Raw genomic sequence first — 13971 nt, 5'->3', positions numbered from 1 at the left:
AAGCTAGGAACGTATTTGCTTCTAAACCAAACAACCAGAGGCAGACTCCTGAACATGTGTATATACTTGCACCTATACTGCCTAGAAAAGAAATCAATAAATAATCTGTCCCTCACGTGCAAAGCAGACATTTATGAGAACTGCCCAAATGCTGCTTTGCAACCAAAGCTGTCTATTTATAAGGAGACACCTCAGCAGGAGCAGTGCAGGTTCCCAGCATGCCTCTACCTTGGTATCTGGAAATGCTCCACTATGGAGTAAGAAGATAGTTATAATTAAACATTTATACTGAGGTAGTGCTGTGCAGGTCGGTTCCACAGTGTGTTAGGTGGCTTTTCAAAACTCAGTAATTGAATGCTGATCCCTGCCCCGAAGAGTTTACAGAGTAGGAAATCAAAGCATAACACTTGGCATCTGTATACCAGGAATTAAACAAAGACCACCACCAGTTCATTTCCTGGGTCTCTGGACTAGGCAGCTCACATAAACATCCATTACCAGAAATACTGGAAATTTTTAAATCAGCAGTCTGGACTTTCCTAATCCACATCTGTGCAGCTCTGTTTGAATTAGTAGCTGGGGCAGTAACTACAGCATGCAATTTGCACATGCTGCTGGCATCTTCTTGTCCAGTGTAGATTATTTTTGGCCCAAATACTTTTTAGCAATCATTTTGAAAAGACAGTGAGCACACAAATGGAAACATTTACTGCAAGTCAGTCGATTCAGGCCATGCAAGCACATGAGAGGCTGCCAATGCACGAGGTCGAAAGTCAGGCAACAGCAGATCCTTCTGTCCTGAATCTCCAGGACAACCCCAGGGAGGCATCAGTACATCTACAATGCAGTGCTAGCACACGTCGGCTCGGGGCACACCATGGCCACGTGCAAGCCTGTGGCCTATGTGGCATTGCAAAGCCACTAACCCAAGTCTCTTTCTATGGAGACTGAGTTACGCAATGGTGCAAATAAAAACTCTGGCCCCAAACACACGGGCCATCTCTGTCCCAAATCCATCCTCAGGGAGAATTCTCTACATTCCCCTTTTCCTGCAGGGAAGCACAAGTCCTCCTCCTACTCACCAGACTGAATACACTCAATAAAGTAAAAGCACAACCTCTAGGATTTAAAAAAAGGACACAGCAGTAGCCAGACTTGCAATGGTGCCCAAAACCTGGACGGAAGAATTTAGTCAAAATAGACTATTATATTGCAAATTCCATTTGCTGTTTATCAAACAAGCTCCTAAAACAGATGCACTGACTTTGTAACTACACCTGTACAAAGACACTATTAGTATTTCAGGTTTTTTAAGTTTCCTGGCATCTTTCATGCTATGAATTCTCAAGAGCTTTCAGCTGTATATACCCCACATAAAATCTTATTCCAGAGAAGCCTGAAAGAATTTTGTTGTTGAATCAAATGAAGACACGTTTTCCACTTCTACCTACTATTTACGTATCTATTGATTTTTTTAAACATGGAACAGCAATTGTAACAGGGCATGATCTGTGTTGACCCTATCTACTTAACTGTTCTGTGAACACCTCAACTTTTGTTTGTTGGCTTTTGAGCATTTAAAATGAGTAACCTTACTATTTATTTCTAACCTTGTTTTTTTTTCCTCAAGGGAAAAGGGAAGCATGGAAAATCCTCAGTCACTAGATTTAAAGAGCTTAAAAGTTCCAAAAGCTTTGCAAGTAGAGATTGGGAACTGCTTGAAACTGCAGTTAGTGAGGCCACAGAGTTTACAGAATCCACCAGATCCTTCCTGCAGAGTTTATAATCTGCATGGCTTCCTCCCAAGGTAACTGGCATCCACTCTGATGTGCGGATCATTTCCCCCACCCCTAGAAATTCACCCCGTGCTTTGGCTGAACACTGTAGTCACTGCACGCTCAGCAAAAAGACACTGCCATTTTGCAAAAAGAAGGAATGGAGACAGAGGACAGAATATTTCTCCTACAAAGTGTAGGCAACACTGATATGAAAAATAATTCTTCACTTTTTGAACAAAACCAGTTTCCAACAATAAAGCAAGTTTACATCCGAGAAATGGGGGCACTGTGATACAGCTCCCTTTACCCTTTTACAGCATGGACAGTTAGGCTTCTGACAGTCCAGAGAGTGACAGGAGATCTTACCAAGCAGAAAAGACACCTATCTGCTGTAAAGGCTGGGAAGTTGCTACAAGACTTCTTCCAGAAGCTGCCAATGACCACAGTCTTGAACCTTACTTGGAAATATAGTAGGATGTACTTAGCAACACCTGGCCGGGCCATCTGATAAGGGAGAAAAACAAACGACGCAGTGGCTGGAAGAACAGACCAAAAGAAAAATACTCGACAACTAAATACAAGACATAAGTTACATCTCTGTAGAGAAGCACTTGTCACTGCACTCACAGTTCTTCCCCTGGAAAATACAGTCAAGCCTCACAAATGGAATCCCTTAGTAATCCAGTTACATCTCTTCTACAGCTGGTTTCTATGGCACATACTTCCACTTCCTGAACCTTCAGTGTCTTGCTCAGAAAGCAAGCCTCCTTCTGCAGTCCTCCTCCCTCCTACCCAAAAGCATAACGATGTACACACAGCTAAGTATGTGAGTTGTGCTGCAAGTTATCCAGCTGAAGACCAATTCAGGATACCTTAATGCTTTTGGGGAGATGGAGGGGATGAAGCAGGTAAGCACATGCACAAGATACCACAGACACCTTGTGTGTTTCCTCAATACACTGGCAACTGCATCAACATCAGAAAAAAAATGTACACTTGAATGAGGAACAGCACACAGGTATTCATGACCTGGTTGCTTCTCATGCTTTCAAAACACAAAGAGCAAGGAGATGTGATGAACTTAATTTAATGAAGAAAATACATATTGTGTAACAAAAAGAGGAACTTAAGCTAGGGTCTTTCCCCTACCCAAAACTGTGAGTGGTCCAAATGAACAAGGAAGTAGTGCTGCATATTGCTACAAAATCCAAAGCAGCTCTCTCATGTCCAAGCCCTAATGTTACCAGTGTGAAGGAGTCCAGCCTGAACACAGCAGTGGAATTTATTGCTGTGATGCAAGAGATCTGAACAAAGCACTCCCAGGTACCGATACACCTGAACACTAACATCACCTGCTGTATGGAATAGGACTAACAAGGGCTCCAGTTAAAGCCAGCTAATCACACACAATAAAAGCAAAGGCCAGCTACACTTCAACGTGAACATTTTGTTTCTCTCATCCTCAGACAGGAAGCATATACCTAAATTAACTTTAAAAAGTTTGTCCACGGCTGATCATCCTCCATTTTCAAAGGACGGATGATGCAAGCCCCCATTCCTAAAGCACCTACAGGTACATTTGTGCTGTTTCAAGAAAGCACATGCTAACACCTGTTAAAATATCTACCAGTAGATGCCAAGTAGAGAAGTTCTACATGTATGAGAGGCTGTAAATTCCACTATTAATCACAAAATATCTTTCTCTTTCAGAACCAAATTAACAAATCACTTAGGCACATTAGCACAGAAAATTTCCAAGAAGCTTAACACATCTTTTATCCAGAGTGACTTGAAAGTCTAAATTCCATTTTTCAAAGCTGACACTAGGAAGTCACTTGGCCATTTCGTGCAAGCACCTTTCCCACACTTTTTCAGAGTCTTACACAAATAACATCCCTTGTGCAAATGGATCGTCAAAGAAATTTCAGACCGCAGGATGTGGGGATGTCTTCTCAAAAGCAAAAGGATCTCTCAAAATCCTGAGATTATATAAGTAAATAAGATTAAGCAAAAAAACATTTTTACTCAGGAAGGTTAGATGCAGGAAAACGAATCTGAAAGTTGCATTCCACGTGCTTCTACAGGAAGACTGCAAAGGAGACAGGAGAGGTCATCAAGGCCTGAAAGGCCTCCCTCTCTAATGGTCCTTGGAATACCTGTTTTAGCTCAGAAGCCTAACAGTGCCCTGGGGGATTTTGACAGTTTTTCTTTTCCCTTGCTGTAACACCTCTCTGGATGGCTGGGACTCCACAGATGAATCCTGCTGTTGAAACAGCTGCCTCTCTCTACATCTTTAAAGAGGTATTCAGATTCCCTTAGCCTTACTTAGTTGAATCATTCTGAATAAACAGTCACCACCCATCAACTATGTATTTTTGTAAAGCACCTAGTCAAAGGCAACCACCTTTATTGATTGCTAGGCTGGCCAACCTGAAGGCTGAAATGTTATTATTAGGGAAAAAAAAAAAAAAAAGAAAAAAGAGCAGGATACACTTGAATGCCTGTGTTGTTTCTAAAGGAAGCACAGGTCCAGGCATTGCTCAGTGACATCAGGACGATTCCTCTCTGCCTGCAGGAGGCTGCTCTAACAGGTTTCATACCAGCACAGCCACAAGCCAAGTATCCCACTGACTCTTCTCCCTTTTGTCCAGGCCCTTTTCCTTGTTCTGACCCTTTTCCACCACAACACAAATGAGCCGCCCAACAGGAGCCCAGAGCATATGCCCCAGCTGGCAATTATTTCTACTTTCAACATTTCATAATAAAGCATTAGCACAAGCTCTAAATAAGTTCTGTCACCCTTCTCCAAGTAAAATGCTGAAGGAAGGAGCATGAGATGCTGCAGTACTGCTGTTTCAGAAGTTTGTACTCTTTTAAGTCACTGGCCCTCAAACGTTGCTATTCAAAACAGAGTGGTATAGGGTGAGGTGGAGGGAACACCTTCAGGTGGGAAAAACATCACTGGCAGACATCAAAGATAAGCCATCATCAGATTTCTTGCACCAAAGAAGAACAAAGAGTCAGTGCTCCTGAAATTCCTGTTCAGAAGTACCCCAGAACACAGCCAGCACTTCCCACCTCAGCCAACCTCACCTATGTTCATTTGTAATCAAACACTGATAACCAAACCTGGCCTGGCAAAGCTCTGCAAGTTTCAAGCCCATCCTGGCTCCACACAAATACCTTAACTTTTCAGTGTAGCAACAGAATGACATTCCCAAAAATACCCAAGTCCTGCCTTTGAAATTACTACCTGTAAAGATTCTTCTAAATGTGTGTGGGGGAGAGGGGGAAGCCACAGCTCCCACAGGTGCTGGTTTATGTAGGATATTAAAAAGAAAGCAACAAACAAGCAAACAAAATAAAACAACGCACACAGAGAGAGGATTCCTCATATACCTCCCCAAAGAAAATCTGCTTTAACTGCTGAGCAACAAAACTAGTCAAGTCAAATCTCCCACCCCAAAGCAAGAAAAAAAAGTGTTGCATTGTTGCAGAAGGCGGTTCCTTCTCACCCTCAAAGTTTACATCTGCTCCATAAGAGACTTTCCAGCAAAGCTGCAGGGTACCTGAGCACTCCATCCATGATAAAGCTGCTCTCAAAAGAACACGAAGCAGTTTCTGGCCCTTTTCCAAGTTGTAGAATGCTGTTGAAAAGGCATATTTTAAAGCTGTAACCCTATGACTGTCCATCTTGCTTGAATTCAGAAAGGAGGTAGAAGACAGAGAGAGCAAGAAGCATTCTCACTACTGCCTTCAGGAGAACAAAAAGCAGCACCACCATCCTCCTCTACAGACAATTATCTCCCAAGAAAGAAGCTACCACATCAACACGGCAGCAGTTGCAAACTGGTCTAGTAACACGGTCCAATAATACACTCATTTCAAAACAACCTTTATCGTGCTGAAAGAGGAAGACATGATTTCACATGTTTTAAGAGTGTACACCTAAACCAGAGATTTCCAAACTTAGGCATCATTCATCAAAAAGTTAAAAGGGGCTTCTTCCACACATGCATAGATTTCAGACTAACAGGATTTACTTGTTTTCTGCCTGTTCCTGGGGAACTTCTGCAGTTTCTTTTTTCCCGAGACTGTCCCTACAGGCTCCTATCCAACATACATCAGATGCTCCTGGAGCAACAGATCACTCTGGAGGGACACTTGCAAAGGGCACAAATCAACAGCCCAAAGTCAGTAAAATTTAGGTCTACTGGGGGAGGGTAGAATTACTCCTATATGTAGATAATTTGAACATCTGACACAGTCCCCCGGAAAGCTTTACTTACGCATCTAGGTATAATTTTTTTTATGCCTTACGAGCAAAAGGTGTATTTTAAGTCAATTAAAAAATTATTGCAACTTAAAAAGTGAATCCTTTTCAAAAACACTCAGGTTAATTTTAGCATCCTTCTGTTTAGCTGCTTAGCAACACTTATCCTATGACCTTCTAAGCACCACCTACTTTTACAAGGGATAATGAATATAACCAAAGGGATTTATCTATATGTTTTTAATCTATACAACGTAAGTGCATCACCAATTTTTATTTAAATGAGAAATCCAGTCCAACTGAGAGCAATTCAAACTATTTCTGTTTAAGAAGAAAGTTTCACAGACTAAAGTCAAGCTTCTGTTATGACTGTAGTGTTACTTCAACATAGGCAAAGTGATAATATCCTTAAGGAATGAGGAATGCACTACATAGGTCAGTGTTTGTACATTTTGGGAAATACTGCACTTATCTTTGGTACCAAAAGAGATCACACACACAGGTAATGAAGAGATTCAGTTTTCCCAATTTTGAAACTTGAAGTTACTTCCCAATTCTCAATCAAAAAGAAAAGCCATTTTGTCAGAAGGTCACTGAATACTGTAAAGAGTTAAGAATGGGATCACAACCTGGGTGAGCTAAGTCAGAATAAGATGCTTCATTACACTGAAATCTTCAAGTGAAGCTTCAAACACCCAGGTCCAATTGGGAAAAAAAAACCACCAAACAACAAAAAACCCCAAGACCCCAGTCAGCACTCTGCTATATAAGCCAAATATATATATATATATATATATATATATATATATATATTCTTTAGCATTGTTAGTTCTCAAAAGAAATGTGGAAGAGTGGCTACAAAAATAGTCACTTCTGATGGGCAAACAAAAATTTGACAACTAGAAGCTGTCTGTGAAATGAAAGGCGAATAAAAGTTGCTTGATTGCACTTAAATGATGATATTTTTCCAACTACATGACATGAATTCAGTTCTAAATACGGATGCCAGGAGAAGGAAGGTGAGGGAGCAAAAGAGGCCACACTTGGTCAGGAACAGCTGCCCTGCAGCATGAGAGGCTGGATGCATCCCTGCCGGCAGGTGAGGGAGAGCCCTGGTACTCTGATTGATTGGATGATGGATTCATGCTGTTTCTGGGTTTCTAACAAACAAAAGGGCCTATTCTTTCCTGGATGTACCCAACTCCGGTTAAGGCTAATCGGCATTATGCAGGCCCACCAAGAAAAGACTATATACCCTTAAGTCTTCAAAGAGAAAATTAAAACCTAAAACAAATATGGCTGGCCTGACCCTGAGTCACTGCATCCCTTTCACGCACGCTGACCCTGTGGAAAACAGGAACTGCAGTAACAAAACTCAGTGCTTGTGTCAAAACGACCGACCTCAACGAAAATACTTCAGCCATCATAACAGCTGTCTACTGTGCACTGTAGGGGTGACAACACGGCGTTATTTAGCAACTGCTCCTGTTGTTAATAAGCAATTTCTTTTCCAAGCCATGGGGCTGGATGTCGGAATGGCAGGAAACATCCACTACATTCGCTGTCTTTCCTAGACCACTGCCCCCAAATCACACTGAACTAGATGTTTACTTTCTCAAATAAGTAAATACAATTGATCTTATCTCCAAGAGAAAACAGGCAAAAGGGGGAGTCGGGATTAAAACTGAATGGTTGGTATGCCCCCCACCTTCCCTCCAGCAATCAGCCCAGGGGCTCCCGGGCAGGATGCTGGCTCCTCGGCGAGCAGGACCAGAGCATCAGCTGAGGGCCGGACACCGCGGCGCGGCCGTGGGAGGGCGGCGGGGCACGGAGGCGCCCGGGCCTCCGCGGGGTGCGCAGCCGAGCACAGCGGCCCGGGCAGGGAAATGTGCTGAGCCAGGAGAAGCGCTCTCCTCCTTCTGCGCAACCCCGCGAGGATGCCGAGCAGGCGAAGATATCGGAGCCGAGAAGTGAAACGGGGAAAATTATTAAAAAACGAAAGAAGAAAAAAAAAAAAAAAAAAAAAAAAAAGAAAGAAAAAAAACCCCAAGCGTGCGTGAGGAGGGAGGCGGGGGAGAAGTGCAGGGAGAAGAAGCCAAAGGAAACTTATCTGCGACATGACAAAGTTCAATCCACCGCCCTCCCTCCTCTGCTGAAAAAAAAAAAAAAAAGTTGCAGCATCTCGGCGCGCCCCGCTCTCTGCCCAGCCCGGCCCGCGACCCCCGCGCCCCCTCACCCCGGGCGGATGGGGCGGGTGGGATGCCGAGCCCGTGTGTTACCAACTGGGCAGGAAGAGCTGCCTCGCATCCTCAGCGCGGCCCTCGCGGCGCCGCCGGGGGTGTCCGGCCCGTAGCAACGGCGATGGGGAGGGAGCGCAGTCGCCCAGAAACGGGGCTCGGCCGGCTCCCATCCGCACCGGGCACCGCGCCGGGGGGGCGGCAGCCGCGCCGCCCCAAACTTTGTTTTCACCTCAAACTCCGCCACTGCGGGAAGGGAGTCACCTCTGCCTCGCCGCTCCCTCCCCCCCCGCCAAGATGGGGCTGAAGGGGGCGACGGCCCGGACACCCCTCCTCAGCTTCGGATGCTGCCCGGCTCCTTCCTGTAGTGGTGACGCCGCCCAGGCGTCCCTGCCCGCCGCTGGCCCCGCCGCGCAGGGATGTGTTCCTGGCACCGCACAAAGGCAGCGGGACGGGGGGGACCCACGGGGGGCAGCGCCCCCCGCCCTCCCCGGGCACGGCTCCCCCGCGCCCCCGCCGCGCAGGCCGGGAGGGGAAAGGACACGCACGTCCCTACCGGGACGGGGGGGGGGGGGGGGGGGGAAGAAAGACGAGGGGGGGCGGGTGGAGAAAGTGGAGGAAAGGCGAAAAAAATCAAATAAAGTAAGGAAGAGGGTTAGACAAGAGAGGGGAGAGGTACCAGGGTGCCGAGGAAAGGCAGGCGCGGCCGTCCGGCCCTGCCGGGGGAGCGGAAAGTCAGCGGAGAGATGCGCGGCGCAAGCCGACTCTACCTGCGGAAAAGGGGCGCCTTCATCCCAACTTCCCAGCTCCGGCGCGGCCCTCCCAGCCGGGAACAGCGAGCAGGGGCCGCCGCGGGACCCGCCGCCACCGCCGGCAGGAAAATAAGCCTGAAGGAAAAGTTAAAAGGCAAGCTCGGGAGACGGGGGCGAGCCGGGCTAGAAGATGTTGCTTCCTCGCAGCCCCATCCAAATTGTGGCGGTGGCTGGTTAAAAATAAACTTTGCAGCAGGAGGGGGGGGATGATCTGGCCGGATTCCTGAGCTCAGACGGTTTAATATGGATGAGCATCAGGTCCTGAAGGCAAAACGCCGCGGCTGGTGCCGCTGGTTGGTAGAAAGTCTGCAACAGGCAAGGGAAAAAAAAAAAAAAAAAAAAAAAAAAAAAAAAAAACAGGAGCCGCGGAGGGAGGAGAGGAGAGGGAGGAGCGGGGGAAGGGAAGAGGGAGGCTGCACGAACTCATCATCATCTCCACCGCTGCCAGCCAAACTTTTTTCCTCCTTTTTTTTTTTTTTTTTTTAAGGAAACTTCCCCCCCGCCCCAAGAAGCATTTAATTTTTAAGTAAGTCGCACGACCAGCCGACACGCTGCAACGTCCTCACGCCCGCGCCTGCCTCCTCCCAGAAGTTTATTTTTCCTCATCTTCTTGCCCCCCCCCTAAGAAAAAGAAAAGAAGAGGAGAAAAAGAAATAGATCCCTCCAGAGTTAAGGCACGCTCCTATCCTTTGTGAGGGAGCTCCGCGGCCGGGCAGCCCCGCGGTACTTACGCCGGACTTTGCTGGGGCTGGGCTGCTTGCGCCGCGACATGCCGGGAGGATGGGACGCCGGGGGGGCGCGGGGGCGCGCCGGGGGGAGCGCGCACGGGAGGGAGCCGCAAACTTGTTCCGGAAAAAGGAATCAAAATGGCGTTTCTGTGGATGTGCAAAGTTCATCAACTCCGCGCTAACTTCCCGTCCTCCGCGCCTCCCTGGAGGGGAGAGATGGGCACGGTTAGGGACCCCGCCGCACCGCTCTCCGCGGGCGCCCCCGCCCCCTGCCCGCCCCCGCGCTGCCCCGCGCACCCTGATAAGGAGACACATCACGTGTCGCTCCGGCTCCTCTCCCGGGGACGCGCTACCGCGGCAGCAGCAGCCTGTTGCAAATAGCATCTCTAACTCGCCCTCGTCGCGGGGAGGGAGGGGCGCCTCCAAGGAGAGGAGTGAGCACAACTTTCCCCCCCACCCTTCCTCCGTCCCTCCCTTCTCCGCCCGGCAGCGTAGCAGCGGGATGCCCGGGGCAGGCGCGGGGGGAGCGGGGGGGCGGCCAGGTGCCACGCGGCGCTCCGCGCCCTCCCGCTGCTCCGGCGGCCGCGCCCGCGGGGCTCTCCCGGGCGGGCCTGGCCGACCGCGCTCCCGGCCCGGCGTGCGTGTCCCCCGGCGGCCGGCCGCTCTCCCGGATCGGGGCTGGAGCGCATCCGGAGCCGCCGGTGGCGGTGCCGCGCCGCCGGCTTTAAGGAATTCACCGGGGCTCTCCGCTGCCGTGGAAATGTCTGTGCATCCTCCTCCGCCTCCCAGCCCGGTGCCTCACAAGGTACAGCGGCCGCAGGCAGCAGCCCGCTGCTCCGCAGGCAGGAGTCACCTTCTGGTTGTGTTTGGTTCCTCAGAAACTTTTAATCCTTGCGCGATTTGGGTCCCCTCAGGGGTCAGTCATCCACCCAGACCTAAAGGACACGTTAAATGTAACAGGACCGTGAACATCAGCACAGGAGCAGGAGGTGCAAATGATGTATCTAATCAAAGGCAAGATGCGGCCGCTTGCGCGTACAGGTAGTCAAGCAGTGTGGCACCGCAAGCACCATCCTTCCCGTCGCTTTCCCTGCAGTGGAAGTTCAAAGGTGTAGGAGACTTAACAAGTGATGGAGAGGTGTTCAGAGTGGTGAGGATTTCACTGTAAAGCCGGTATCGGTTTAGAGTTGTGTGAGAAATAATAACAGTACATAAAAACAAAATAGCTGGCAATACTCCATCCTGAGAGCTCGATGGGAAAAAAAGTAAACCAACACTGCTTCCGAGGAGTGCCTAATGAGTATAGGAGGAACCAGTTTACTTTTAAGGAAATGGTTTTTTACACTATATCTAGAGCTACTAAAACTAGGCCTTTTAAAGCTGTTACTGGTGAGGTGGAACCTGGAGTATTGGCCTGTTTTTTAAAGAAATCAAGTTATGGCCTCTAGGTGAAAGGCTTGTGCCAGCCTACATGGTATCCTATCTCCTGATTGAAAAGGGATTCACCTGGAAAACAAGGCGAAATTCCAGGTATGTGGCAGTAAGGGCGGTAAGCCCTCGACTATTTTCACAGACTAAAATGTCATAATTAACTTCATTTGCACCATTTTTTCAAATACTGGATAAAGGTATAAAAGTCAGGAATACACAGGTCCTGTCTCAAAGCCATGAGCTGTGATTTATATCAGTAATAAACCTCTCCTCTTCTGGACTCACGAGTAAAACACGTGCAGGTCTGGTGAACTGGGAGTTTGAAATGCCACAACTGCAAAACTGAAAGGTAGCACACATATATTCAGAATGTGAAACTGCAGCTTTAACATGTGTGTGATGTGGTTGTTTCTGCGGGCTGAATTTTTGCCACTTCTGTTCTGTACTTAGTTCTGTGCAGTTCTACCCAAGGGGAGTTGCTGACTGACAGAGGAGCAGTAACATAGTTTACCCCTCAATATTAGCAACAAACATGAGAGAAAGCACATTCTCATTGTTCTAAGGTTCTTATTTTACCAAAAAAAAAAAAAAAAGGGAAGCCATTAAAAATAAACTGATAGCAAAGTGTCTTTAACCTTTTCATCTCTGTCCCCATTGTACCTGCCAACCTGCAGTGGCAGAACTGCTGGTAAGTTCAGCAACTTTACAGCCAGCTTGTATCTTCAGTATCATTTGCTGTCAGGCATCCAATTAATCAAAAACCTGAGCAGTTTATCCTTCTCAGGCTCAGCCCTTGAAACATTCTATTTACATCGGAAGATTGCTGTGATTTAAGCCTTCATGGCACACACATACAAACTCACAGAGACTGGGCCTGGTTCGCACAGCCATTTATTTACACAAATGGCTGCAGTTGAAACTGGTGAAAATTCCTGTACAGGTAATCATGTCTAGGTTAGCAAGGCATGTCTCATTGACCTCTGCCTAATATTTCTAGAACAGTCTTGGAGGCATTTTGGGCTACCTCAACATGAAGATTCCCATCCTCAATGTATTTTTTAACTTTGGAGGTGCATCTAAGAGCCCTTAGATGTAGCAAGTTTAGCAAGGAGATAGATGGAATAGAAGAACAAGTGTTTTTCAATTCAGCATCTGAAATCTGCTCTAGAAAGGTGGACATGTAAAACTCACATTGGAAAAAAATAATTATTTTAGTCTTTGGAGAAAATAGGCAGATAGCTTTTTATAGCACTTATCCCTATTCTTTCAGAAAGATGGAATGAAGCATGAACCAATACATACTGTGTTACATTAATACTGAAAATAAAAAAAAAACCAACAAAACAACAAAAAACCCAATGATAAAAAAAGTTATGTAATAACTTAAAAATTCCATTAACTACTAGGGTTTATAAAATAGTAAAAAGTGATACGTCTTTTAACAGTTAAGGAATTCATTATAATTCTGAGCTATTGGTGGGCAAGAGAAATGAAATAATTCAGTTTTTCAGCCTTCTGTCATTTGAACTTTTATAATGCATCAGAGAGGTAAAACACCACTATGGTCTAGTACTGAATGCGAAGTGTTGAGCAAATGGTTCCTTTTTTCTATTACTTATTACAGTGAAAGAGAAGCTAGAGGTAATTTCTGTCTAATAAACCCCACTTTATGAATGACTCTCCCAAAATGGTACTACATGACTCATATGACACAGCCATCCTCTTCATTCTGCACTTTTCACCATTTGCATTACTGTGGTTTATCCCCTGTCCTCTGACCACTCTATAACAAGATAAGTAAAAAGTCTTTTTTTCTCCTAGGACTATTCATATTTTCTATACTTTCTGGATATTGGGACTTGAATACCCACATGATCATAACACACTCAGGGGCAAGAAGACTTTCTCTAGCTTCTGTGTAACCCTCACACACCTCTCTGATCCTTTGCAATGAGGTTAAATACAATGAACAATAGTAGAAATAAAAACAATAGTTTTGTGAAGATGTTTAGTGTGTTACGAGCTTCATTGACACCACTGGGTGACACAGGAATATTGGTGACAAAAACCACCTGCTGTGGTCCCAAGAAAAGGACAACTCTGACCCCCACCCACAATTTAAATATCAGAGATGCTGATTAAAGGTATTCAAGGAGAGAAAAAAAACAGGATGTATAGCTTATATGAAGGCCACAACCTGAGAATGTCTTAAAGCACAGAGACTAAAGCTAATATTAGCGTTTAGAGAGAAGTTAAAAGTTAGCTGGAAAATCTTTTTCCCGCCATCTTATGAGACATTATCAACATTCTGTGTTTTAGATCACGGTGTTTAGAAGTTACTGTAATTTCTTGCAAATTTACACGTCCCTTTCAGCCAAAGCAGCTTGGAGTAAGGCAGTTCTCTGGCATATTTTATATGCTAAGAGGCAGGACTGGGCCCTGACTTTACAACACCTCACGACTCCTGGGTGAGGGCAGCTGCCAAGCCCCAGCTCCCTCACCCTGATGTGTGGCTGTCCAGCCACAGAGGATGTCAGAGGCATTTGAGGCCCCATGCCCTGCCTGAGCTTGTGCCTGCTCAGCATCTGGAGTCCTCTTGCTGCCATCCTTTTCATGATGACCTCACTCAGGCCAAGAGGAAGAACTCGGCTGACATGCTAACGCAGGGAAAAGCCTCCTTGGAGGATAAGAGAATACCGCCCTGAGGGCTTT

The 13971-nt window shown here is 46.5% G+C and overlaps 1 protein-coding gene across 5 annotated transcripts in view; it reads right to left on the bottom strand.

Moving 5' to 3' along the window:
* Positions 1–10034, bottom strand: part of RREB1 (ras responsive element binding protein 1) — a 119814-nt gene extending 109780 nt beyond the window's left edge. For 2 of the 5 annotated variants that reach the window (XM_068198934.1, XM_068198966.1), the window contains exon 1: positions 9059–9418. Coding sequence is in view for 2 of the 5 variants with exons in the window: in XM_068198982.1 (XP_068055083.1) it covers positions 9832–9871 (40 nt within the window). In the remaining 3 variants the exon portion in view is untranslated. Of the gene's footprint in view, positions 1–8287; positions 8811–9058; positions 9419–9831 lie in introns of those variants that run through there. The other 3 variants (XM_068198982.1, XM_068198924.1, XM_068198950.1) reach the window with 3 other exon arrangements.
* Between the last annotated feature and the right edge of the window lie 3937 nt (positions 10035–13971).

Source organism: Anomalospiza imberbis, chromosome 1 (genome assembly GCF_031753505.1).
Source record: "Anomalospiza imberbis isolate Cuckoo-Finch-1a 21T00152 chromosome 1, ASM3175350v1, whole genome shotgun sequence".
In the NCBI taxonomy this organism is placed as follows: Eukaryota; Metazoa; Chordata; class Aves; order Passeriformes; family Viduidae; genus Anomalospiza; species Anomalospiza imberbis.
The sequence above is the reverse complement of the archived record's forward strand: the minus strand, read 5'-3'. Positions and strand labels throughout refer to the sequence as shown.